The sequence below is a fragment of the Haplochromis burtoni genome, unplaced genomic scaffold (assembly GCF_018398535.1).
Source record: "Haplochromis burtoni strain Fernald_Lab_line unplaced genomic scaffold, NCSU_Asbu1 Contig_142, whole genome shotgun sequence".
Classification (NCBI taxonomy): Eukaryota; Metazoa; Chordata; class Actinopteri; order Cichliformes; family Cichlidae; genus Haplochromis; species Haplochromis burtoni.
In genome coordinates, this window is record NW_024582503.1 from 624,033 (window position 1) to 649,482 (window position 25,450).

General features: G+C 40.8%; 2 protein-coding genes across 3 annotated transcripts in view; one reads left to right on the forward strand and one right to left on the reverse strand.

The window, feature by feature from the left end:
- Positions 1-250: 250 nt before the first annotated feature.
- mboat1 (membrane bound O-acyltransferase domain containing 1) lies at positions 251-17,351 on the forward strand. Of its 2 annotated transcripts, XM_005934980.3 has the most exons (13): positions 251-544; positions 999-1,144; positions 2,229-2,306; positions 3,784-3,879; positions 5,330-5,385; positions 5,759-5,813; positions 8,100-8,292; positions 9,680-9,872; positions 9,989-10,092; positions 10,211-10,275; positions 10,364-10,496; positions 10,886-11,037; positions 12,848-16,113. In XM_005934980.3, exons 1-13 carry the CDS (start codon positions 455-457, stop codon positions 13,014-13,016), a joined length of 1,530 nt encoding a protein of 509 aa, XP_005935042.1. In that variant the 5' UTR covers positions 251-454; the 3' UTR covers positions 13,017-16,113. The 2 variants fall into 2 exon arrangements, with proteins under 2 accessions (XP_005935042.1, XP_042080506.1); XM_042224572.1 differs by lacking the exons at positions 251-544; positions 999-1,144 and adding an exon at positions 1,151-1,895 and having other exon boundaries at positions 12,848-17,351.
- A 121-nt stretch (positions 17,352-17,472) lies between these two features.
- LOC102288809 (transmembrane protein 65) overlaps positions 17,473-25,450 on the reverse strand; it is a 39,143-nt gene continuing 31,165 nt past the window's right edge. Inside the window, exons 7-8 of the mRNA XM_014337685.2 lie at positions 20,446-20,551; positions 17,473-19,434 (exon numbers count right to left, since the gene is read on the reverse strand). Of these exons, the coding sequence (XP_014193171.1) occupies positions 19,285-19,434; positions 20,446-20,551 (256 nt within the window). The 3' untranslated portion in view covers positions 17,473-19,284. The remainder of the gene's footprint in view (positions 19,435-20,445; positions 20,552-25,450) is intronic.

A 25,450-nucleotide genomic window follows, 5' to 3' on the forward strand; every position in this document is an offset into this window, starting at 1 on the left:
TTAATTTCGTCTTTCGTGATAAAGCTGATGTTTTCAAAACAAAAGCACACAAGTCAACTTTGCGTTTGCCTGGACACAATAGCAATCTGTGCTCTCCATTCATCAATAGTGGACTCTAGGACATTGTATGGTTAAAAGAAGACTTTAGGCTGGAAGAGATTTGTGCGGTTAGTTGAAGTCTGCGGTCCATTCGCTTTGAATTGGCTTTTATTTTGTAAGCCGCAACCGGAAGGGCTATTTATTTTTCGCCTGCCTTTGTCTAACTCGACTGGTACTGACGGGGAGGGAAAGAAGGAGGAGGGAGTGTTCCTGGTCTGTCGACTGGTTTGACTTGTCACAGGCGCTCAAGGGAAAACGATGAATTTCAGTCACAGAAAATAGTTCGTAGTTAGCTACAAACACACGTAAAGATAACCTGGCAAACCGAGGTGCCGTGACAGAACAGCTGCGTAGGATGGGCGAGCCGGCACAGACTCCGTTTAAAACCACTGGATCCGAGTGGCTGCTGCCTGTCAGTAAATACTTGGGCTTTCCTCTTGATCAGGTAGGACAAGCGTGAGTTACAAGTCAGTGGGGCTATTTCGGAAGAATTAAATCTTTTGATATATTACTGGGGTTTTTTCTTAAAAAATAAATAAATTTCATGTCATAAATGATGTTCCGTCAATTAACCTTGTGTCACTTGTGGGACACACGTGCCGTGGCTCCTTAAAAGTCGTCCACGTCCACATTATTGTCCTTTTATTGGAGGCTTTGTCCAAAAACTAAATTCTGTCGTTTTAAAGAAAATTATTAATAATAAAAATAACGATACAGTCCTGCAACGTGTCATACGCTGCTGTTTTATGTCCCTATAACATTTTTACACTATCATAGTACACTATGATAATATACCTTAAAGCCCTTAATTGCCTATAAAAGTATAAAACGTGAAATGTTTGTTGATTATCTCTCTTTGCTGTTCACCCCAATCCTCATTTTTATCTCTTCCCACACAGGTGAATTTTCTGGCATGCCAGCTGTTTGCCATAACTGCTGCCTTCTGCTTTCGTCTCTACCTCAGCCCGGCCCATGTCAGTCCCCTGGTCAGGCACTTTGTTGCCGCTCTGCTCGGTATTGGTTTTCTCGTCTTCTGCTTTGGATGGTAATGTATGGCACTGTCTCACACACCACTCCATTCATTTTTTTCCTCCAGTATGTGAGTCAAAGATATTTTATGTGTCCATGTTTCAAAAAGTGTTTTCTGTCAATGAACAAAAACTTTATATTTTATAATTACAGAACAGTCTAGGCAATAAGCTACCAGAACTTTTTCTGTAATTTCACACACTTATGTTGAACAACTAAGATGTACTGAAACGGCACTTCTTTTTCTTCTACTAAGAAGTCTCAGGGGTTAAATATTCAAATGTCTTTACAATGACAGAAAGGGGAGTTTCACTAGCCTCACTTAATATCAAAGTGGGCTGTATGTGGGCCCATCTGTATAAGATTTAAATAAAATCAGAATGCAGTGATTAATGAATCATTTACATCACACGTTTAATTGGAAAAATACTACAAAGCAATGTGTTAAATGCTGAAAGAAAAAATGGTGTTGTCCTTGGAAAAATATGTGCTTAAAACATGGTAGCAGGTCAACGTAAGAAGAAAAAGACCAGCCCACTGGATCAACAGTTCTTTAAGAATATGGTCTCAGGCCCTCAGGCTGCAGCACTAAAAACAGACCTTCTGTAGGAAAAATGATTGCATGCGCTCAGGAACACTTCATGTGAACCAGATCAAGAAAACACTTCTGCCTCCTGCCACTACAGCATCATCTGTGGTGTCTAGGTCCTTTAATGCACAAGGCATTGGTATCATCCACCTTTTGTGAAGGCCACATTAATAATAATGTAAGTTTTAGAGCAAAATAATATAGCCACTCTGACAACATGCATATTGTTTGTTTCAGCAAGACAATGCTAAACTACAACATTGAAATAGCCATGGTACTAACTGGCCTGGGTGCACAGTTAGAACATGTTTTTAATGCCTCGGGCTTATAATTGTAGTAGAACACTGAGGGTATGCGGTCATGAGACAAATTGGAAACGCATGTATTTGTATGGGTGTGTATTGTAGTGCTTTAGCAGCAGGTATCTGTGGGAAATGTGTTTAAGTTGTATTGGCACATGCTGCCTGTGTCATTGAAAAGACCTACACAATGTTTTGTGTCACTTCTGCAGGTATTCATCTCACATCCTGGTTGTGGTTGTTGCAAACTACCTGATCATCATCAAAGCTGACCTCAACAATGTGCACAGGTAAATTCAAGCCTCAAAGGCCAATCAACATAAAAGTCTAGGGAATGGCTATATAATGGATTCTGAAAGACAGAAACAAAAGTCTGAAACACCAGTGGATTCTTACATGGCTTGTGCAACTGTTGCTCTTTTGCCCATAATTCCTGTAACCATGAATTAAGCCTAGTCGGTCTGGTTGTAGTCGTTCTCATTGCGCACACACCTTTCCGGTTGCATTGACTGACGTGCCTGCTTCATCAAGCCGGTATGTGATTGACAGGACTGCATTTACCATGATAGGGCTGCAGAACTAGCTGTTGCTGTTTTCAGGTCAAACTTGCCAGACGAGATCAACCCAGCCCACAAGCCATTCACTTCATAGGTGGGCTAAGTTGCTCAGTTTAAGCCCTTGAAGTTTACCACTCATAGTTTACCACTCATTCACTCCCTGCCGCGCATTCCAAGAAAGACTTCATTCTACTTCACCTCGCCCCCTTTGTCTTCCTGTTCCAATGTGGCCTGAACGAAAGTACTTTTTTAAAGGCATGAAACCTTTGGAGAACACGTCAGGCGACAGGCAGCCAGGCATGCCAGCCTGACCAGTCTACTCATGAAGATAGCTAGCAGGTGTTTATGCGGATGTTGAAACTTTCATGTTTACGGCGTTTCAGTGGAACTCTTAAGAGCACATCCACATTTTCCATTACGTCTGGGTGGATATGGGTGTTGACTTCAGACAGCATGGCTCAGGTGTGTCTGGCAGTTGTTGCTTTTTTGTTTTTTTTATGACTAGAGCAAAATTGTACGGTTATCTTGGTGAGGTATTCAAGGATTACCTGTATGTAGAGCAAAGTAGAACTGGTATTGTTCTATGGCTTTGGAGGCAAAACACTGTGTAAACTCAACATGGGCTTCTGGACACACGCCTCTGTGTCACTGATACGGGGAAACAAAGTAATTGAACATTTTAGGTTAAAGCCGGGACAATCTAGGGAACGATCAGAACAACGGGTGATCATTACTTTAAGATATGCCGATGTTTGTAACTGTTTAAAAATTTTTGACAATGTGAAATGTAAAGCAGAATATCAGGTTTTCAGTCCTGCAGAAATGACACAAGTTCTTACCTGTGCCTGTTCATTCTTTTGTTTTTCATTTGAGAGTGTGATGAAATAGTTGCGTCTTGTCAAAGTTAAACCATGCTGGAAGTTTTAGAGGTAGTGTAAATGGCACAAATATTTAAAAAAAAAAGAAACATTATGCTCACTTTTTTTTTTTTTAATTTTTGTGAAGTAACCCAGAGAGGCAACAATCACTTCCAGTAATTTCTAATGACTCATAACTTAAGGAAACTTCTTAATCTCCTCAAATGCATTTGCTGGTGACTCAACTGTTAACACACCAGCTTGTCCTTTTTCTTTTTTTCTAGGTATTGTATTAAACGATTGATTGAACTGCCCTTTACTTTATTTACTTTGTGTCATTCTTTTCCACTCAGGTATTCCATGGTGATATCTATGGGCTATCTGACTGCGTGCCAAGTGAGCCGAGTCTTCATCTTTAACTATGGAATACCTTCCACTGACTTCTCTGGGTGAGGAAAATCTGAAGCATTTCTTTTTCTCTCCTCTTTGCCACACCTTCTTTGTGACAGCACATTATGGAGACATTTGAGGTTTAGATACGTTATCAGTTTCCACCCTTGGTGGTACCAGCTTACACACCGACTCCCCCAGCCTTGTGTACATATAAAACAACTGAAGAAGAAAAAAAATAGCAGCAGCATTGTTCACAGTTGACGCTGCCCAGCTTAGGCTGCTTTCTGCCTCCCATTTTATTGGAAATGTCTGTTTTTCTATGTGTGGTTATACTTTATAAAGCGACAGCTGACTTTGCTGGCCTCTGTATTCAGCAGCAGCTACTTTGCCTTGTTCCAGTGTGGATTAATTTGTTGGCAGCCTCATTTAGACTCCATGTGACTTTAGAGATGAGCAGCCAGGACTGTGAGTCAGCCTCTGGTGATCCCATATTGAATTAGGGATCCAGATTTTATTTTATTTTTCGATACACTTTCATGTTTCGGTATCAATTCAGTACAAAAAACCCCAAAAAACAAACTACATTCACTACTTAACTTTGTTTCTGAGCAAAGGTTGTGTGAGTCAGACTGAACAGCAGTCATTCATGCTGATAGATTTCTGGTTTCCCTCTATATTTCTTGCTCTGTCTTTAGTAGGGTGTTATGCATCTAGCCATTATCTCTAAAGTCTGTTTTCATTTGTTCAAGAGCATTTCCATGAACTGAAATTGACACTTGACATGAAAATCATAGGTACTATGCCCGCTCTATAATGTACAAAATGGAAAATGGAGCCTGTATGCTATAGTACTGGAGTTTTGCACATACTGGCTGAAAACATTACTTCAGAGCCCCCTGCCAGCTCTCACTGAGCTGGCACTGCCAGCCGCATGGCCAGCCTCTCTCTGCCTCAGTTTTCCATGCTGTGCACACAATGCAGCCCTCACACCAACACAAACTAGTGTGTGTGTGCAAGAGAGACGTAGTTTATATGTGGACACACATTCACATGAGTTTCCTAAATGTGTGCTTGATAAGCTGAAAATCTAGCTGTGCTGGTTTAAAAGGGGCCCGATGATCCAATGAAGCTCTGGGGATAGGAAAGTATTGCATTGGATTAATAAGTGACCTGATTTGCCACAACTAGAGAAGAATGAAGTGATTCACAATGGTAAATAAATCCAAGAGTCTCTCACAGAGGCTCGGTGAGCTTGGGAAGTGCTGTGCTTAAATTGGTAATGCTTTAAATGACTTAAGTTTTTACTTTCACTTAAAAAACAAAACAAAACCATATATTAGAATTGCTATGCTATCATACTTGCAACATTTATACAATTTAAAATGATTATTAAAGTGAAATCTTTTCAAATTTGCTCACCTACAATCAGGCACAGGTTGTGAGCATCAATTTCTAAACTTCTTAAGATAAATTAAAAACAATAATTTACCATCTTTCTCTGCCCAGACCTTTGATGATAGTAACACAGAAGCTCACCACGTTGGCTTTCCAGCTCCACGACGGTAAGTCAGACAAGTGGATGCACACATACATATGGAAGCTCAGCACATTGGCAAGCCTTTCACAGCATGCTGTCTGAGTAACTTAACAGGGATGGCAGGCTTTTACACAGATTTTCACACCTGTTGTAAAACATGTAGCCTAGGCTTTTATTAAAACACGTCCTTCTGATTCTCTTCTAATGTAATGTCGAAGTCATAATTGGGAGCCACAAAATGTGCAGTCATTGATGTTGTTAGTAACATTTGTGTTGTTTTTTTTTCCATTGTGAGTTGTTAGTGTTTCGGTGAGTCAGAATTAAACATCTGTTAAAGAAGGACAAGAGAAGGGGGGAGGGGGGAATTAAAGATATCAACAACTCCATATTTTTTTCAGGTATGTGTAAGAAGACTGAACAGTTGCCACAGGAGCAGAAGCTCATGGCTATAAAGTAAGTTTACACAGCAAAGCAAGCTAGTAACTTACAGTGGTAACTGTGTGTGTGGTTTTCTTAAACAGAGTCTGATTTTAACAGACTAGAGTTCTGTGGGATTTTCCTATGTCTCTGATTTTAGCCTTCAAGTCTGCATAGATAAACTTACATATACCAGCCACTTTATTAGGTACACTTGCTAGTATTGGGTTGGCCCCCCTTTTGCATTTTGAACTCTTTTATTTTTTTCATGGCACTGATTCACCAAGGTGCTGGAAACATTCTTCAAATTTTAGTCTATATCAGGGGTGGGCAACTCCAGGCCTCGAGTGTCGGTGTCCTGCAGGTTTTAGATATCACCCTGGGTCAACATACCTGAATCAAATGATTAGTTTGTTACCAGGCCTCTGGAGAACTTCAAGACATGCTAAGGAGGTAATTTGGCCATATAGATAAGCTGTGATTGGATCAGGGACACACCTGAAACATGCAGGACACTGGTACTCGAGGCCTGGAGTTGCCTACCTCTGGTCTTTGTCAACATGACTGCATCACAGAGCTGCTGCAGATTTGTCAGCTACACCTTCATTATGCAGAATGATTTCACATTCCTGTACCATCACAACTCAAAGGTGCTCTATTCAACTGTGACTGTGGAGGTCTTTGGAATCCACTACAGTTTGCGATGATGTGAGATATGATGATGGAAGCAATCATTAGACAATGAGTACATTGTGGTCATAAAGAGATGGACATTGTCAGCAATAATACTCAAGTAGGCTGTGCCATTGGACAATGCGCATAAGGTGCTAAGTGGCCCAAAGTGTGGCCCAAAAATAGCCCCCAGACCACTACACCACCACCACCAGTCTAAATTGTTCATACAAACCAGGATGGATCCATACTTTCATGGTGTTTACACAAAATTCTGACCCCGACCCAAATGTTGCACCAGAAATTAAGACTTATCAGACCAGGTAACCTTTTCTAGTCTTGTGCTGTCCAGTTTTGGTGAGCTCGTGTGAGTTGTAGCCTCAGTGTGGTACCTGGTGCTGCAGCCCATCTGCTTCAAGGGTTGATAACTGTTCTATTCACAGATGCTCGTCTGTAGCTTTTAGTTGTAACAAGTGGCTATTTGAGCTACTATTGCCTTCTTATCAGCTTGACCAATCTGGCGATTTTCCTCTGACCTCTGGCATCAGCGATTCTTTTTTGCCTAGAGAACCACTGCTTATTGGAGATTTTCTCTTTTTCTGACCATCTCCAGAGATAATTGTGTGAGAAAATCCCAGTAAAATCAGCTTTTTCTGAACCACCAGTCTGGCAATAAGAACTATACCACATTCAGATCCACTTAATTCAACTTTATTCTATACTGTACTGCTCGGTTTGAACTTCAGCATTGACCGTGTCTACATGCCTAAATGCATTAAGTGGCTGCCATGTCATTGACTGACTACACATTTGGATTAAGGAGCAGTTTAGCAGGTGTACCTAATAACGTAACTGGTGAGTGTAATCCTATAATGTAAAGTTTACATGTGCAGATACTTTAACAGTGCATCTGAACTTGGACCTTATTTAAAGAATAAATAACTGTTTCTTTTCCTTTAGCCACGAAGGACAATGACAAGGACATGAAATCATGGTGAATAGTTTATTTATGGAAAAAAGCATGCTGGGAACTTAGAAAAGAGACATCGTTTTGCATGGGAAAACATTTTTGTGCATGTGAATTCATGAAATCACATTATCAGTGGACTGTACCATGCATGCCGTTTTAAAATGAATTAAAATGTATTTTAAAAGCAGCCATAAAATATAGCCGCCTACCTGTGCAATAACCCAGTAGCTGTAAATCTGGTAATTGATGTGTTTGTCATAATACTTAAATATTCGATTAACTGGACTAATTTTGTTCTTATTTATCAGGGACCAGACATTGTCCTTATTCCAGTTTTGCATACAAGTTCTCCTGTACTGTAAATATTACACATAGTTTGTAACATGGATGGAAGCGCATTTGGTCGTGAATTAGGTCAGGTTTTAATACCCATCCTGGTTCGTTTTATTGCTCGGCAGCTGGCATATGTACAGGGTCAGAGAAACAGAGTTAAAGATGCAATGATGCTGACTGATCATGACCTGTTGGATGTTTAATTTAAAACTAGATGGCATGTATTTCTCAGATCACCTTGGAAGAAAATCTAAAGTAGCACCGTCACGTTTCACTCAAAGCGATCTCAGTTAGTGTTTCGAAAAGGTTTGTTTCTTTTCAGTGATTTCTGCCTCGTCTCTTTGTAGTGTGAGGCCTTCTCTCATCGAGTACCTGAGTTACAATCTGAACTTTCTGAGTGTCTTGGTGGGGCCATGCAGTAACTACAAAGAGTACATAGACTTCATAGAGGGCAGACACATCAGCACGAGGCTCAAGCAGCAGCATGCCTCAAGTAATCGGCAGAATGGCTACAATAAGACCCAGGACCCATCACCTCTGGTAAGTTCATGAATACTGGTTACTACTCTTGTAGTCTTTAACTTTTTTCATTTTTATATTGATAGGTTATTGTTTTATCAGGAGGGGGATTAAATGCTTATCCAGCAATATGTTTCTTCTTCCATTGGTTGGAATCTCTGTAACTTTACTACAGTGGCTTTACTTCTTGTTCTTGTTTTATTGAAAGAGTGTTTGAACTGTCCTTTACTTTACATCATTCACAGTTCAAAAATAATTCTTTTACTGGGATGTGGTGCATGCTTACACTTGATTCAGTTTCTGAAGTAGGTCATTTTGACTCTCTTCCCCATCTTCTTAGCTAGTTTTCTTCTGATTGGCTGTTCCTTGGAAATAAGTTTACACAAGCTCACAGCAAGAGTTGCGTGTCTGAATTGACATGAGGATCTGGCCTTCTTAATATCCTACAGAAACAAGAGTAGATAAAACTTAGAACAGGTGTTTAGAGGAGTCTAAATTGAATAAAGATGTGCAAAATTTCACCTACGCACAATGAATATTTTTGGAATTACAGGCCCTTAAAGTTCACGTTAGCAGGCCAGGACTTTTAAGGACTAAAGAGCAAAACGACCTTGCTATGATGCAACTTCTTTTGACCTGTTATCTATCCAACTTCGTGAAAACACCCTTGAAGTTCTCTATTGAATTCTCAGAAAACAAATAAAACGTCTAAGCTATAAATGTTTATTTCGGTTACTCTGTTATAGTAATTGAAATCTGTGCAAAGTTGCTATCAAAATTATGATGCATCCCGTGATGCTAGCGCTGAAAGTTGATTATAGAAAATTAGATTTTTCTTTACATTGTAAAACTTGCAGAGGGTGTAAAATTACATTGGTTGCAGTTTTTAATAGCTGAAATTTGTTTCATGTGATAGCTGTTGTACTTAAGGAGTTATGCTGGAAAAAACAATAAGGTAAACTAAAAAGCACCAAATTTCAACCTAACCTCTTTAACATAAATTACATGGGGGCCTATAACTCAGAAAATACCTTCAGTAGGGAGGTTAAAGTTTTGCGTGGCTTCATTTTCATAAAAAAACTATAGAAAGGTCTTGGCTGATGTGGACTAGATAAAAATTTGCTACAAACATATAGTCGCAGAAGGTCAGATGTTATTGAGGTACCCAGGAGGACTTTTTTCAGCTTCAAAGAAAATGTGTAACCTCTGTGGTGAACATTTTAAATGTATCCACTAGAGCAGAGCTACAAACTGATAGTTTGTTTCTGGTTTCTCTTGGGTTAAGTTAAGCCATAGATGCTGATTTCTGCTAGTTTGAGAGTTGCTTAAGATTTAATGGTAATCCTAATATTATCCATTTGTAATGGTGCTTCTAACAGTGCTCAGAAGTAATTTGCTTTCTCTGCAGAACGCCGTTTGCCATAAGCTGCTAGTCTGCGCCGGCTGTATGCTGTTCTTCCTTACTGTCACTCGGTCCTTGCCCATAAAGTACAACGTTGACCCCGACTTTGTGAGCCAAGCCTCCTTCCTCACCAGGCTCACTTATGCTTTCTTCTCCATACAAGCTGCAAGGCCCAAATTCTACTTCGCCTGGACATTAGGTGGGTGTTTAGTGCGTCTGTGTGTTTTACTTGGCCAGTTTTTTGTTTTGTTGTTTATTGCTTCTGGGGACAAATGCCACGGATGTCATGTGATGAACTTCCTCTTCCTCTGTCAGCTGATGCAGTCAACAATGCTGCAGGATATGGTTTCCTTGGGATGGATGAACATGGAAAGCCATCCTGGGACCTCATCAGCAACCTCAACATCATCGGGATTGAGGTGCCGCGTTTCAGATGCTTAAAATCGAGAGCATGAGCTTTCAGCACTGTGTCCAATTGTGAGTTAATTAGACACTGGAGCGCACTCTTATTGTAGCTACTGATCTTTTTTCTTTTAGACAGCAACCAGCTTCAAGACCTTCATAGACAACTGGAATATTCGAACAGGAATTTGGCTTAAAACGTAAGTGTTGTGAGTGTGAAATCAAATTGTGTGCACAGTCGGAAAGTGGGAAAAAAAAAGTGAAATTCCCAACCCGTTCCTTTTTCAGGGTGTGCTATGACCGAGCACCAAAGCACCGTTTGGCGTTGACCTTTATCCTGTCTGCTTTGTGGCATGGTGTTTATCCAGGGTACTATTTTACCTTCCTCACCGCCATCCCCATCACCATAGCAGCAAGAGCTGTAAGTTGTCTACATTCTCTGCAAAGTAATGCTCTAAAATACAAATGGAAGGTAATCGGACTGTATGGACACAAACTGACCATGAATAGATGGGACAGCTCTTGTTACATTTACAACGGTAGCTTTGTGAAGATTAAGGATATTTCAGTTTCCTCAGTACAACTACAAACAAAAACATATCTTATCAGTATGAAAGTGGCTCTAAAAATGTTTTTGGTGCCTGTTCAAACAAAAACTCTCTGGGAACAGCTTTAACTGACTTTTTATTGCACTTGGCACTTTCTGCTTCTCGCATGTTAATTAAATAGTTCAACAAAAGTTTTCCTTGAATACACTAATCCTGTCATCTGTTAAACGATAATTGTTGTCCGTCTGCCTCTCCCCACCAGATACGGAGGTCAATTCGTCATTACTTCCTGGGCTCCAGAGTCATGAAGCTGGGTTATGACATCTTGACTTGGGCAGCCACACAGCTGGCCATCTGCTACACTGTCATGCCTTTTCTCCTTCTTGCAGTTAACTACACTATAGTTTATTACAGGTACGTCATACCCCGCTTTAATCAAATTATCCTTTTGCTTCAACTCTGTAGCTGTGTGGTTCTGCGTTCTATTAATCTTTCTATGTACTCATACATGTGAAGGTGAGCAGGAACCCCTGTACATACATCCATAAACTTCCAAAGAGGCGTAATCACGCTGACTGTAACCACAGGCATGCCGAGTGGATTGTCAACAGTTCTTATATCATGCGTCAATAAACCGTTCTTGGCCACATTTCCTCTCTTTGACAGTTGAGCGAGAGACAGGAAGTAAGGGCAAGTCCCCGAGACTGCTCTTTGCAGTGCTCTAGATTCTCCTTTAGCTCTAGCATAATAAATCCCCTTTATTTCCTTATTTTCTGCAGTAAATGTGTGTGTGCACACCTGTAGACCATATAGGAGCACGCAACTGTGTGTTTATGTAGTATTTAAAAATCCTTTACTATTTAAAAACATAAAACAATTCTGTGACGTTTCATGTTCGTGTGTGTTTTGATGGTCTTAGAACCAATTTTTAATCCACACTCACTGGCCATTTTATTAGGTTTACCATGCTAATACTGGTATTAGCGTGGTGTAGTTTTGAAGGCCCTGCTTCAGTGTTTTCGCAGCATTGGTTCACCTAGGTTCATTAGTCCATACTGACATGCAAAAGCATGACAGTTGCTACAGATTTTCTTTGCTGCTCATCCATGATGTGAATTTCCTAAACCACCACATCCCAAAGGTGCTTTTAGATTGAGAGCTGTTGATTGTGGAGGATATTTGAGTACAGTGAGCTCATTTTCATGTTCAAGAAACCAGTTTTGGGGTTAATTTTTTCTGCATTTTGGCATGGTGTGTTATTGTGCTGGTAGCACCATTAAAAACTAGTTACATTGTGGTTACAAAGGGATGAACATGGTCAGCAACAATAGTCAGGTAGGTCAGTTTGAGCTTAATGGGCTCAAAGTGTACCAAGGTGTGGTCCCCCACACCATTGCACCACCAACAGCAGCCTGAACCATTAATACCATGCAGGGCGTGCCTTGTAGAGTCATGCTTTCATGGTGTTTACACCAAACTCTGACCCTAACGTCTGAATCTGGCAGCAGAAATTGTAACTCATCAGCATCTTATCCAAGCAGCGTTCTTCCAGTGTCTAGTTTTGGAGAGCCACTGTGAGATTCCTGTTCTTAGCTGACAGCATGGTGTGGTTTTCTGCTACTATTGTGCATTAAGAGATGGTCTTCTGCATATCTTGGTTGTAATTATTTGGGTGTAATAATGTGAATCACCGTTACTTTCCTATCAGCTCTAAAGTAGTCTGGCCATTTTGACCTCTGGCATCAACAAGGCATTTTTACCCAGAGAACTGCTTCTTACCGGATATATTTTTATTTTATTTATTTATTTTTAACCATTTGGACCACCAGACTGTTGTGTGGGAAATTGTCAGTTGCTCAGCAGTTTCTGAAATGCTCAGGATACTCCAGCCATCTGGCACCAACAACCATGTCACATCCAAAGTCACTCACTTCACCTTTCTTTCTTTCTCATTCTGTTGCTTAGTTTGAACTTCAGCAGGTCATCTTAACCATACTCACGTGCCTAAATGCATTATGTTGTTGCCATGTGACTAGTTTTGAAACATATGATGACTGCTTGGCCCATTGTAAACACAATGCGCATGGTTTCTTGTCATAAGTTAGTAGTTAAGTGTGATATTGTTGCTCGTTTCTAATCTGAATTATTAATGAATCTAGTATAAATGTAGCTGGATCATTTTTTCCCTACATAATAAAAGTTCCACTCTGTTTTTCCCACCTAGGTCCATGTACTTCCACGTGCACATAATCAGCATTCTGGCTGCAGTCGCCCTGCATCGCAAACATAAACCCAGGGAACCCACCACCACTAAAACCTCCTCTGTCTCCTCCTCCGCTCCGTGCTCAGCCCAGTGCCAGCATGTTCACTCCAACAACAATGACAAAGACTGAAAATCTCACTTTGCGTTCTTTTACCAGGCTTTTAGGACTCTGTCTCCTCTCAAAGACAAATGAGTATCCCTAGGGCATTCAGCCAGCTTGAAATGGGAAAACATTGTGCTATTTATTTTGACTATACAGAGTAAAGGAAATTTGTACTTATGGTACTGGATGTGTACGGGGAGAGCCCTCTCCCATGATTGAAGCTCATCAGGCAGACACTGAAGAAAAACCTCAGCTGAGGAAATGGTTCTGGTACAACCACTGCCACCAGAATGCTGGCCCCCAACCCCCTTTCCCCTTTTACCTACTCCCGCTCCCTGCAGCTTTTCCTCCCTCCTTGGCCATCTCACCAGCACCAGCCTGCCTCCTCCAACAACAATACAACAGTGTGAAGAGAGTATTGAGACTCACTTTCGTTCCTGTCCTCAATCTGTGCTGTCCCACTGACTGGTGGGATCTCAGCCAGCACAGCGGGTCAGCAGCTCATAAACGGGCCACAAATACCAGGACACATGCACACGCAAACTCATGCATAAATAGACACTAGGAAACAAAAACGCACATATAGCCGCTCTTAGACATGCTTGTACTCGGTCGCATTCGGGCGGCACACAAAGGCTGCCCTTGTGAGGCTGCAGAGGAGCATGCCAAGAGGAGGCTGCACCCGCTGCACTCGCTCTGCCCAGAGGATTTTGTAGATCTGTGTGGGTGATGGTTCGCCCCACTGTTATATCCCAACAGCCACTGTCAGTGACCCCCGAGTGTGTGGACCTAATCATGAACTGCCACAATACTTCCACTGTTTACTGGCTTGGATTAAAACCACATGAAAAACTAATCAGACCATGGAGCTCTTAAGCTTTTTAGTGGAAGCCTTAATATTACTGTTAACCATTACTAATGTTTTTAATGAGTATGGCAGCTCCTTCAGGTGAGGAGACTAGTATTTTATAGTTTCTATATTTCTTGGCTTCAGTCCCTGTGAACAAAAAGGAAAAGGTAAGAAATAAAATGAAATCTTTTGCCCCTGTTGGTTGAAAGCCAAAGTACACTTCCCATAGTTAAATTAGTAAAGTTGATCTATTCCTCTACTGAAAGTCCCCTTTTCTCTAACAGTGACAAAAGTGAAGGTAGTTAATGTGCGCAGTGCTCAGTCCCTGTTGGCAAAATGTCAAGGAAACTGAGAAAAGGCTCAAAATGGAAATTATGATCTGAAAAAGTGATGTTTCCGTGATTCTTTGTAGCAGCGGAGGTTTGATTTAACAGAGACATCTGGTGGTTGTGTGAACTGAGCTGAGCCAAGTCATGAAGAAAAGTCATCTGACTGACATAAACAGCCATTTTTCCATGTGACACGATGGCGTTGCATCAGAATTCATTTTCTTCTCTGCACAAGCGTTTCGCTTTGCACAGATGATGCTGAAAAACTAGAAGTTAATGTGCAGATTACAGACTGTAAACATGAGACACCTTTGCCTTTTTAATTTATTTTGCAGTACTTTTTTTTATTTTTTATTTTAGGACTGATTATAGATTTTGGAGCATTAGTAGTTTTAAAGGTGGCACAGTCGGATTGTTCTTTAATGGTGCTGTCTGCAAGCTATGTGATAGCTTTTCAATACGTTTGTTATAACACGAGTTGCAGTGCAAGATGTTGTTTTGTAAAGAAAATGCGCATCACATTTGAAAATGTCTTACAATGCATTATACAAGTTGCCTAGTGCATCACGTTTAATCACGTTGGAAGAACAATCTTAATGTTTTTTTATTATCCGTGTTGGAATTTAATCTAAACTTGATAACGACAGAAAATGTTTGCCTGTTTGGCTCAGTTTTTACATACTGACTAAACCCTTAATTTATTAAGGCTCTGCTTTGAGGCTTGACTTTTTGACATATCAGGTGATGTTACAGCTGCTTCACAAAACATGGGATGAGGAGAAAGCATGAATTTAACACTTAAAAAATAGACATACCAGGGTATTTTAAAGGAAGTTAAAAATGCTATTAAATTTTTTTGAATATGGTAATCTTTGAACGTACATGAGTACTTGTCATGATGTTAAATCTTAGGGATGATGCCTTTTGGGCCAAAAGTTCTGAGCATTTAGGTCTAAAAAGTGTGAGTGTATTACACTTGGTACCCACAGGCCTCATTAACCCGGCAACATATTTGTGGCTCCACGGGTTTCTGTGTCGGCGCTGTGATTTTAGAGCAGAGGGGCAGATTTACAGTATGAATATGTTGACGAGCAGCTATTTAAATGATTTAATACCGATACTGAAGATATTTTTGTATTTGCTTTGATGATGTTTGCTGTCTAATTGTACTGACTGTGAGAATGTGAGATTTTCTGATTACACCAGTGCTCCATTTTAGTGTTTTGTGTGGAGGAAAGTCTGAGTAACAAATAAAGCTCGAATGAAACTCTGTTGCAGGTTTATTATAAACTATAACGAAGACGCTTTTTGTTTTTGTGCTCTGAAGATATGACTGTAAAACCTCTTTTAGGAACAAACAATTTCTGATGTCAGAAGAAAACATTTGCTGTGTTCGTTCTTACAGTTTGCTCTCCTTCTCCATGCGACGCCTCTCCTCACAGCAATTTAACCTCGGATGATATTCTCAAAGGGGCTCCGTCTTTGTCCCTTGTGTCACGTCTTTTCCCATGTGACACAGACGTGTGTGGGTGTGCGTGTGCAGTGATTCTGCCTGAATTCAGTCACGTAATGACAACTGTGAGGCAAGACGAGAGGAAAACAAACATGTATAAAATGAAGTGAACAATCACTACACTGCCTGACTGTTTTCATTTTAGAGAGACTCAAATACCTCAGCTGTTATTAAAACAACAACAGCTGATCAGAAAAGTATGGATGCTTGCATAACTAGTTTTTGCAAATATAACCAATCATCTAGAGGGATTAGAAAAGTTGAGAGTATGCGCCTTTTTTTAGTCAGCTGTAGTGTTTGCATATTTCTTAGAAATCCTCAACCTGTCACCTAAAAATGTGGAAACAAGTTGGATAAGTTTTCCACACAAGCTACAAAAATGTACAGGATGAAAGGAAAAAATGAAAAAATCTATGAAGTTTGATCAAATTACAGAATTAAAAAAAAAAAAGATTATCATACATTTCATCATCGAAACAAATAACAAAACAAAATTTAACTGTCCTTAATGAACAATATAAAGCAAGAAAAAGCCTCCACTTATTGTTCAGGCTCAGTCCTTGTCTTTCATTTGTTCATGCATTCTGTGCTAGTCGTCCTAAATCTTTGCTACTATTTGATCCAATCGCTTGCACAGGAGTAGGAAGAGATATTAAAAAAGAAGGAGAGGCTGGAAGTTCCTGGATCAGATGAAGAAAAGCACAGCTTCGCTTTCCCAAGCTGACAGAATGTTAATGATCCAAAGGCAAAGTTTTTAATCATCATTTGTAGATAGCCTGATGGCTGAAGAGCTGCAGGCCACGCATTTACATTACATACATTTAAAAACAGCGTCCTCATGCAGAACATTCTGGCAAAGTCCACACCAGGGAAGATGTTTGCAGCCAGGTCGCAACTTTAATCAAAGCAGATCAATTCTGAAACAAAACAGCAACACACTCCTATAATCTACACCAGTTTTATCCGTCTACATTATATTTAAGGATTATTTTAATGGTTCTATTCTTTATACAGTTGCACAGAGCACATCTTCACCTTCACAGACAGCAAAACATGAATTTTTCAGCCCCTTGGACTCCATCACAACACAGGAGCAACTGGGCAAACTGATTATTCTCGGCTAAAATGAAGTTTCCTAGAGAGATGAAGCTGATCTCAGCTCCTGCTTGTACCAATGCAATGAATTTAAACAACTTACCAACTCACAGCATTCGAGGAACACCAGAACGTCAAACAAAAAAGATCCTCAATGCATGCATTTGACTGCAGCATGCTGGATTCAAACATTTCTTTTTCTACCTTATTTTCAAAAAACAACAACAACAAAAAGAGATCGCAGCTCAAAATTTCTGTGAACTGGAGATCTTGTTGGCTCTCAATAGCACAATAACTTCAGTCGTGTATTTTAAATGGTATCCAGGAAAAGGCAGTATTACCATACTTTAACTGAGATTATATGTTTTCACTGCGGCTGGCACACTGAAGAGAGCCTTAAAGCCTGGGACAGGCCATTTAACCGCGCCGTTCAAAGAGGCAAATTGCTGTTATTACTGCAAACCTTTCCCATCCTTCATAAAATCCTTTTTGCTTTGAACAGACAATCCAATTTTAAGCAACTGAAGTTTATCGCTAGCCATCTTAAATTGAAGCACATGATTCTTTGTGGCCACAAAATAGTTTTTATTTATTTTAAATAACTTGTGCATCTTATTTCAGCATGAGTACTTTACCTCTCCTTTATCCTCCACCAGTGAGTCATCCTGCTGTGATGCACAACCTTACAACATACTGTTTTTTTAAATTAAGGTTTCTTTTTATTAACAGTGCATGCAAGGTGGATGTCAAGCAATCAAGATAAAAAACTCAAAAATCCTAGCTACATATATGTACGCGTTCATTTTCTTCATTATTATCATTCTTCAGGATCACTCTTACCCACGCGGTAAATATTGAAAACAGTCATATACAGGGTATACAGGGTCTCCTTAGTCTTTTTAGAACAAGCGTAGGGAGTTCAGACTGTAACATAAAGCGGTCAGCCGCTGGGTCCTTCATGGCATAGAAAGCTGCTAAAATATACTCACGCAGGTATATTTTGTGCTGATAAATATTTTCACGGCCCTTTGAGATAGAGAAGAAACACAATACAAACGTACATGAATACCAGTCTGAATATTATAACAAAATAAATACATTTGCTGTGACGCAGAGCTGCCTCTCGTATATTTCTAAACACTTCTTCAGTGCAGCTCCTGAAGGAGAATCATTCAGAAAAATAATTACAGGGTGAAGAGCGATGTGAGGAAAGTTGGAAATTATGACCGGGGGAGACTAGCAGCTAAGGTTTGTGGGAGCTGTGGCGAATTAAAGCCTGTGTGTGTGTGTGTGTGTGGGGGTGTGTGTGTGTGTGTGTGTGTGGGGGGGGGGGGTCGTAGCAGGTCCACCAAGTTGAAAGAAAACAACTAGATCTCCGTCTATCGGCCAGCGGAGGGCAGTAACACACAATAGAAGTGAGGGACAGGAAGAAATGCAGCCCGTCTGCACACACCGTAACAGTTAATCTCACAAAATGAAAACACTGCAGCAGTCACGTTATGCAAAATAACATTCATCTCCCCCCAAACCTCCACCTCTACGTGTGGCTGTTTTCAGAAGAGGTTGAATATCATCTCACCTCTGAGGGGGATATATTGTATTTCGTCTAGTGGGTGCAAATATGGACATATGAACCGGAGGATCAGTGCAAATGAGGAAAGAGGATCCAGGTGATCCACAGTTTATACTTCATATCGTTGTTCACTGCCTCTTCCTCCCTCTGCCTCTTCTTTAAAATATTTTGTAGGACTTTTAAATACATTTAACTTCTTCAGTGATTTGTGTGAACCCTTTGGCAGAGGTGTGCACATGCAGTGCATCACTGAGGAGAAGAAGAAGCTTTCAGGTGTTACAGATTTAACCACCTGCAGCGGACTAGTTGTCAAGGTCTGTGGATGAGGCAGGACTTGCTCAAATCCAGAAGCTTACATGCTTTAGGAACTGAAGACACCGTGTTCTTGGTTTATAACCACCAAAAACTGACAGGGAAACACGGAAAAGGTGTTTAAACATTGGCTGATCTGGAACACTAAACTGACTTCGTTCCGTCTTCCCTGTAAGGTTTTCAAGATTTCTGACAGAAAACAAGAACTTTATAACACGACTGAGCTCTAACTGGGTTTTCTCCTATAATATTTCAGGGGGTGCATGAAGCTGTCAGTTAACCTATATGCGATCTAGCCATCTATAGCCAGAGGTAAGAGGAGGTGTCTTAGACAAATGACCGTGTCGGTCAGTCGAGACGAAGTGAGGTTACGGGATCAGGTAGCAGCAGTCGTTTCTTCACGAGATGACGAGCCTCCTGTGCTTAAGTTCAGAGTTTGTGATCGAATATTATCTAAAATCCTCTTCAGAATACCTCAGATAGTTCGACTGAGCCGTGCGATTGGACCGTATGGAGTTCACTGATATTTCCATACGCTCCAGCGCACAAGGCGAGAGCAGTCGGCGTCAGATTAAGTCAAGCATTCAAACGGATTCTGAATAGTATTTGTCTCTAGCATCGCCTCAATTATTGCTGCTCTCTGTTGGAGCAGGTGGCGACTGCGTTTGCTCCTTCACCTCCGTCTGGCCTTCTTTCTTCTCATCCTCGTCCTTGAAGAAGAGGAGGGGAAACATACCGAGGATGCAGCCGATGCCCACGCCGATGGCTTTACCCTGCGGGTGGGAAGAAGACAACAAAGATTTTAGCAAAGATGGAGGGATTTCTGCACATTGTTACCGTGGGATTATTCTTCATTTATTTCAGGATTGCATATTGTTCTCTAGGTGTGATCTTTGCAGGTGGGCAAATCCTTGAGAGACCCTCAAATTTCTTTTTCTTTTATTTGCAGAAAGCCCGCCTTATTGCTGTCTGATGAACACCCTCAGCTTTCTTAGCCTCTGTGCATCCCTATACTCCTTTATTTACTGAAAAAAGCTGATTTCTGTCTGAAAAACAGAACCAGTGGCCTTAATTTATACAAACTGACATATCCACAACCCACATCTCCAATCTGGTCTCCTTAACTGGAGCCGCTGAATCCACGAATCCTGTGGAGAAGTCATTTACACAGAGGTGGACAGCTTTCTCCAGCCTGCAGCGCGAGTTAAAATTCACTAGGTTCAATAAAGGCACAAATGTAAAACCAATTGTCTTTTTATAACTGTGACTTGGAGCATTAAAAGTTGTTTATGTAACTGTAAATTGGTCTTTATTGTCATTTTTTATTGAGCTCGGTGCTTTTCATGCCACACCTTCCCTCTTTACTGTAACGCTAACAAAGGGTTGGAAGCAAACACTTAAAATCTCCAAAGACCGATATGTTATTTTTGGCTTGTATTTATTAAAAACTATTTCTTCACAAGCCACAGCAGCCTTTAGCAACCAGCCAGGTGCCAGACTAATCACTGTAGCTTATTATATTTCATGCTTCAGCACTTATAGCATATTAAAGATCGCCAGGTCCCATTTCCTTTTATGACATTTGAAAGCTGGGCCCCGTCACACAGACTTGTGTTACTCGCGTTTGAGTTGTCAGCGTGCAAAGGCCTGTCCTGGTTTGATGTGCATTTTGCACAGAAATGCAACAGAAACACTTTTTTTGCAGTGGTTTCACTCGCACATCAGGAGCCGCTCAGATTGGGGGAGCGAACCAGAGCAAATTCTGTAACTGTTTCTATACCCACCGTGTGAGAGCTGACTCTTGTCTGCCACATATCAGCCTGTTTTGGGCTCAGGTCAGGAATCTGCATCCCCAACCGAGACGCCAACGCTTCTACATAACCTGCCAGCCTGAGGAGAGGGAGAGACCGATGGATGGAAAAAGAATTAAACAGGAGGGGACTTAACACAGTTCAGCAAACTGCAGCGACAGCATTATTCTATTGATAGAACGCTCTATATACAGCAGGGGTGGGCAACTCCAGGCCCCGAGGGCCGGTGTCCTGCAGGTTTTAGATCTCACCTTGGGTCAACACACCTGAATCACATGATTAGTTCGTTACCAGGCCTCTGGAGAACTTCAGGACATGTTGAGGAGCTAATTTAGCCATTTAAATCAGCTGTGATTGGATCAGGGACACACCTGACATGCAGGACACTGGCACTCGACCCCTGATATACAGCGTACTGTGCAAAAGTCCTGAGCAACCCCTCTTTTATTTAATATTTTGCTATGGAAATGGGAAATAGGTGCAGTGACTTCTTGAAAAGCACAGACATAAATGGAAAAACGAAATATGGGCAAAAACGTTTTGTGATTTTTCTCATTGAAAGCAAAAATACAAAGAAATGAGGAGTGGCTCAAGATATTTGCACAGTGCTGTATATCACACATGCACACACACACACAAACATCGTCCATCAAAACCTTCTAATCAAATGAAGTCTGAATACCAAAGTCTTGTGATTTTGTTGAAATGTTATTGTGACAAAAAGAAAATCAAAGAAACATTATGTGAAATAAAAAGTCTCACTCTGTAAAATGTGGCATGCACAAACCAATTCTGCATCAAAGCTGGTTTTGTTAAAAGATTCCGGCTATTTCTGTAACATAGCATCGTTTCTGTTTATATAATAATCCCCCCGTTGATAATTTTCTCCATTACATATCATAATTCAATAAACCCATGCTAACATGACACTTCCCTACCAAGGCAAACAACAACCAGAGTCGGTGCTAATAACGACAAAATAAATCAACAGATTAATGCTCCGGTCTGCTTCCTGTCGCTGATGTTCATAAACCCAGCAGGATGCCAAACCTCAGCTCTAACAACAGATGGAGTAAAAGAGGAAGCTTCCAACAGTGTATAAATTAACTCAGTCCCAGGGCTTTGCGTGGATTTACACAGATCACGGACCGATGACGGATTGCAGCAGATAAAGAGTGCTCCATCACCACGATGTAGAAAAATGAGTAAGATTGGATTAAGAATTCTGTGCAACTAGAAACAAGAACATTCTGCTGGATCTCTATTCTGATATGGACTGGGTAATGCCATATCATCCTTTCATTTCATTTCTATCATTTGACAGAAATGAAAATGATTAACCTACAGGGGGCCTCAGCTGTGGCACTCCTGATTGTGCTCAGGTGCCTCCTGCTTCAGTCATGTGTCCACAACCTGACAGGTTTCCGCTCGTTTGTTTGGGGAAAAGTGTTTCCAAAGAGACACTTGGCTTAATAGTCCTGAAATAAAAGACTCTTGGAAACAGTGGGAATATTTCTACAGTTGGCCATCCTGGAAACAGAGCAAGAAGGTCATTGCTACGCTCCAGTGAGCAGTTAGAGCCGCTTTGGTGTAAAATGGACATGAAGCGACAGCCAGCCTGCCAAATGTCATTAAAAAGGAAAATTATCTGGCTGAAGCTAGAGAGGAGGAAGTGGACTCTAATATGCAAACGAAGGGAACCGACATAAACACTGTCGTGTGACCCTACATGTGCCAAGGCACGTAAATATGGTGCAGGTGAGGCGGTTTTGAATGTGAGGGAAGAAATATGGGTTGACATTTGGACCCAGGTCGGCTTCACTCACTGGCACTAATGGATCCTCAGTCGGCTGCACATACAAATAAGCTGCAGCTGGAGCTGTTAGGGGAGCGATAAGCTGCACACAGCATATCTGAGAAAAAGGCAAGTCTGCCTGTGCATTTGTGTCCAGGGGGGTGTGCTTTCGAGCCCACTGCCTTTCAGGATGGGGCAGCAGAAGTAGTGGAAATAGGACTGATTCTTATCATAACAGATGATGAGCTATTAAGTCCTTATGAGGAGAATAAGTAGATTCATTAGACAATATTCTTTCTTACAGCATCTCAAGTGGATACACTGTAGCCATTAAGTCTCTAGTTTATGTTTTCTTCTTCTATTTCGCATTTAAAATGATGGTTCAATTGAAGTAATTGAGACCACAGCTTTGAAGCTCAGTAAGCTGCAGTGAGGGTGGCATTTGGTTTTTCTCTCCGCTTCTTTGAAATTCAGTCTCACCGCCGAGCCACAATCCTAATTTCTTTCACATTCATCCACGGCTTTAGATGAAATTCACTCCAAATTACCCGTGCTCTTGTAACAGCGGAGAGCAAAATAAATAAGCTCTGCATTTTAAAAAAAAGAAAGCCAAAACAAAATACTGCAGCAATCACAATGCAGGAATGATGAAATTTACTGAAAGGCCCGAGCTCATCCCAAAAAACATAAAACAAGACAGACAGGCTGTTCATTGTGTGAGAAGCAGGCTGAAACATGAGCCGGGTGCATTGCAAGCCCCGGAAACACAGTTATACATTTCATCATTTGGAAAATTACATCTGGAGGAACTAAAAGCCATCACGTTGAGTTACTCAGCTTGTGTTTGGAAAAAAAACAGAATTTTGTGCATTGACGAAATGTCACTATTGTTAATCTGTAAAGTTCAAAAGGCATCAGTCACACAGGCATTCACCCACTTTTTTTAAAGAAAGGTAATGGAATATAATCCAGATTATTCCAGGATTCAGAAGGAGTAAGGTAGAAAATGCAGGCATGATACGGAGGGGGATGCGTCTCCACTTCTGTATTCCCTAAAGATCCCTAATGTGCATTTCCTTGTCTGCCCCAGAAAGCCACCGATGCATTGCATTTGTAAGAAATTCCTAAAACAGCTGAGGCTAAACTCGACAGAAGCATTAGTAATAACCAGCTGAATGGTCAGAATGACTCATGAGCTCAATTATGGAGTTCAGCAAGATTCAGATGGTTTCCTAGGTTTGCCGAAATACTTAAAAGACTCAGACGGAGTGAAACATTACAAACGTGGCCTAACATGAACTCCTACATGATAAAATATGTATGCACTGGCACATATGTGGAAACGGTTGTGCATATTGTTCAGCACAGTCACACACACACGGAAGATTCTCTACAAGTGAGTCAGTATCTCTTAAATGAGCAGATTTCCTCTTAATTATGAGGACTAAAAAGCATCATTGGCCAAGGGACATGCTGCAGTGACAGCTACGTCTGTGCACTTTGATTATATAATAGTCAAAATTTAGTAACTGGGAGTTACTAAACTCAGAGGATCAGCAGGTTTGAGGCTCTTTTGATGCAATGTCCAGAGTGTTTATGACTTGTGTTACAGTATGTCCTTAACTTTTTAGTGAAGACCAACTCCTGCACATCAAATATCAGGCTGAAAGTGTACGTGGATATCAACCAAACAACTTTATACTGGTAAAAGGTACAGTATATAATTTTCTGTGTGTATGTGATCTAAAAGCATATAATATATATTTTACCCAGAGACAAGCATTCATTGGCTGCAGTGGGTTTCTGCATACCAATGCGATGACCAAATCAGGATCTTCTGTACATACAAGCACATTAACCAGCAGAATTCAGCTAAGAAGGAAAACTTTCTTAGCTTTCTTAGAACTCAGTAGTTCACTTCTTGATTAAATAAAACTTAAAGGCACTTCAACAAACGAAAGCTAAAGGAAGCTGCAGTTCACAGTAAGTTCGTTAGAGGCATTTTAATCAGTCTCCAGAGTCTTTCATTTGGCTCATCTATGCAGGTGGAAAGTGAGTTCAGTTGCGGCTGAACATCATCACATCTATGCTGCTTGGGAATGGGAAGCCTGATCTTGTTCCAGGTGAACTAAATGTCTGAAAGTGTGGCTGTAATCCAACTCACCAACAGAAAGCCATATGCATATTTTCGAGTACATGCACAGGATTTTTTTATTTAAGAATTTTGCCAACTTCTGTTAACCAAACAGTTTGAAATCCAGCCGTAATATTTGCAGTAATTAGTCATCTGGGATCTCAGAGTTGGAGTCCACCTACAACCTTAGCAAGAAGTCTCTCTGCAGCCACTAAAGTGCCGCCGACTCCCAGTGAAATTTATAAGACAAGTGTTATGTGGACACTAAAGCGTTTCCTGTTAAGAACAAAATCTGTATCGCAAACGTTGCTGTGAAAATCTCTTGTTGCAGCTCCACTGAGACTCTGAGGCAGACAAATGGCCTTCACACGCCTTGTCTCACCTTGATAAAGCGTCCACGGGGGCTCCACTTTCCTCTTTTGATTGAGCGGCAATCACACACTCGCTCACGGACACGTGTGTGTGCCTGCTGGGAGTGTTTACATGGACCACAAGAACTAGACTAATACATCACAGGGAAAACAGAAGGAAACAGCATATTCCACTTCTGTCATCCATGCATGGGTATGATTTACACTGAAAAGGAGGAGAATAAATGCATGCCATCATTGCATTCACCCTGGTGTTCCATTATATTAAGTAATGGGACTGGTTGAGCTCATGAAGCAGCTCAGGAAGCTGGTTATGATCTCTGTGGCCACAAGGAGGCGCTTAAACAGTCATGCATGAGCTGATGGAAGGATCGGAGAAACATGAGCATCAAGCTTTCCTATATCATTACGCTGTTATTGAGGAAATCACATTAAATTACTCTGTACAAATTCATCAGTCCTTACAGTCAGTGTTTTATCCACTTTTACTTAATTTCATTCTTTTAATTTTGATTATGCAGGAAAGGGAAAAAACATCTGATGGGGTTTTTGTTGCTGGGTTTCTGGGACAGGAAACAGAATAAAAATGAAGAAATTGGAGGAAAATGAATGAAAGGATTTTTCTGGGATTTAAAAAAACCAAACATTTAAATCATTTTAAAGTCAGTGTCCAAAACA

Excerpts from the sequence above, each read along its gene's own strand:
- mboat1 (XM_005934980.3), top strand. The coding sequence starts at position 455 with ATGGGCGAGCCGGCACAGACTCCGTTTAAAACCACTGGATCCGAGTGG. Across the intron at positions 545-998 it reads TGGGCTTTCCTCTTGATCAG|GTGAATTTTCTGGCATGCCA; the intron begins GTAGGACAAGCG and ends CTTCCCACACAG. Across the intron at positions 9,873-9,988 it reads CTACTTCGCCTGGACATTAG|CTGATGCAGTCAACAATGCT; the intron begins GTGGGTGTTTAG and ends TTCCTCTGTCAG.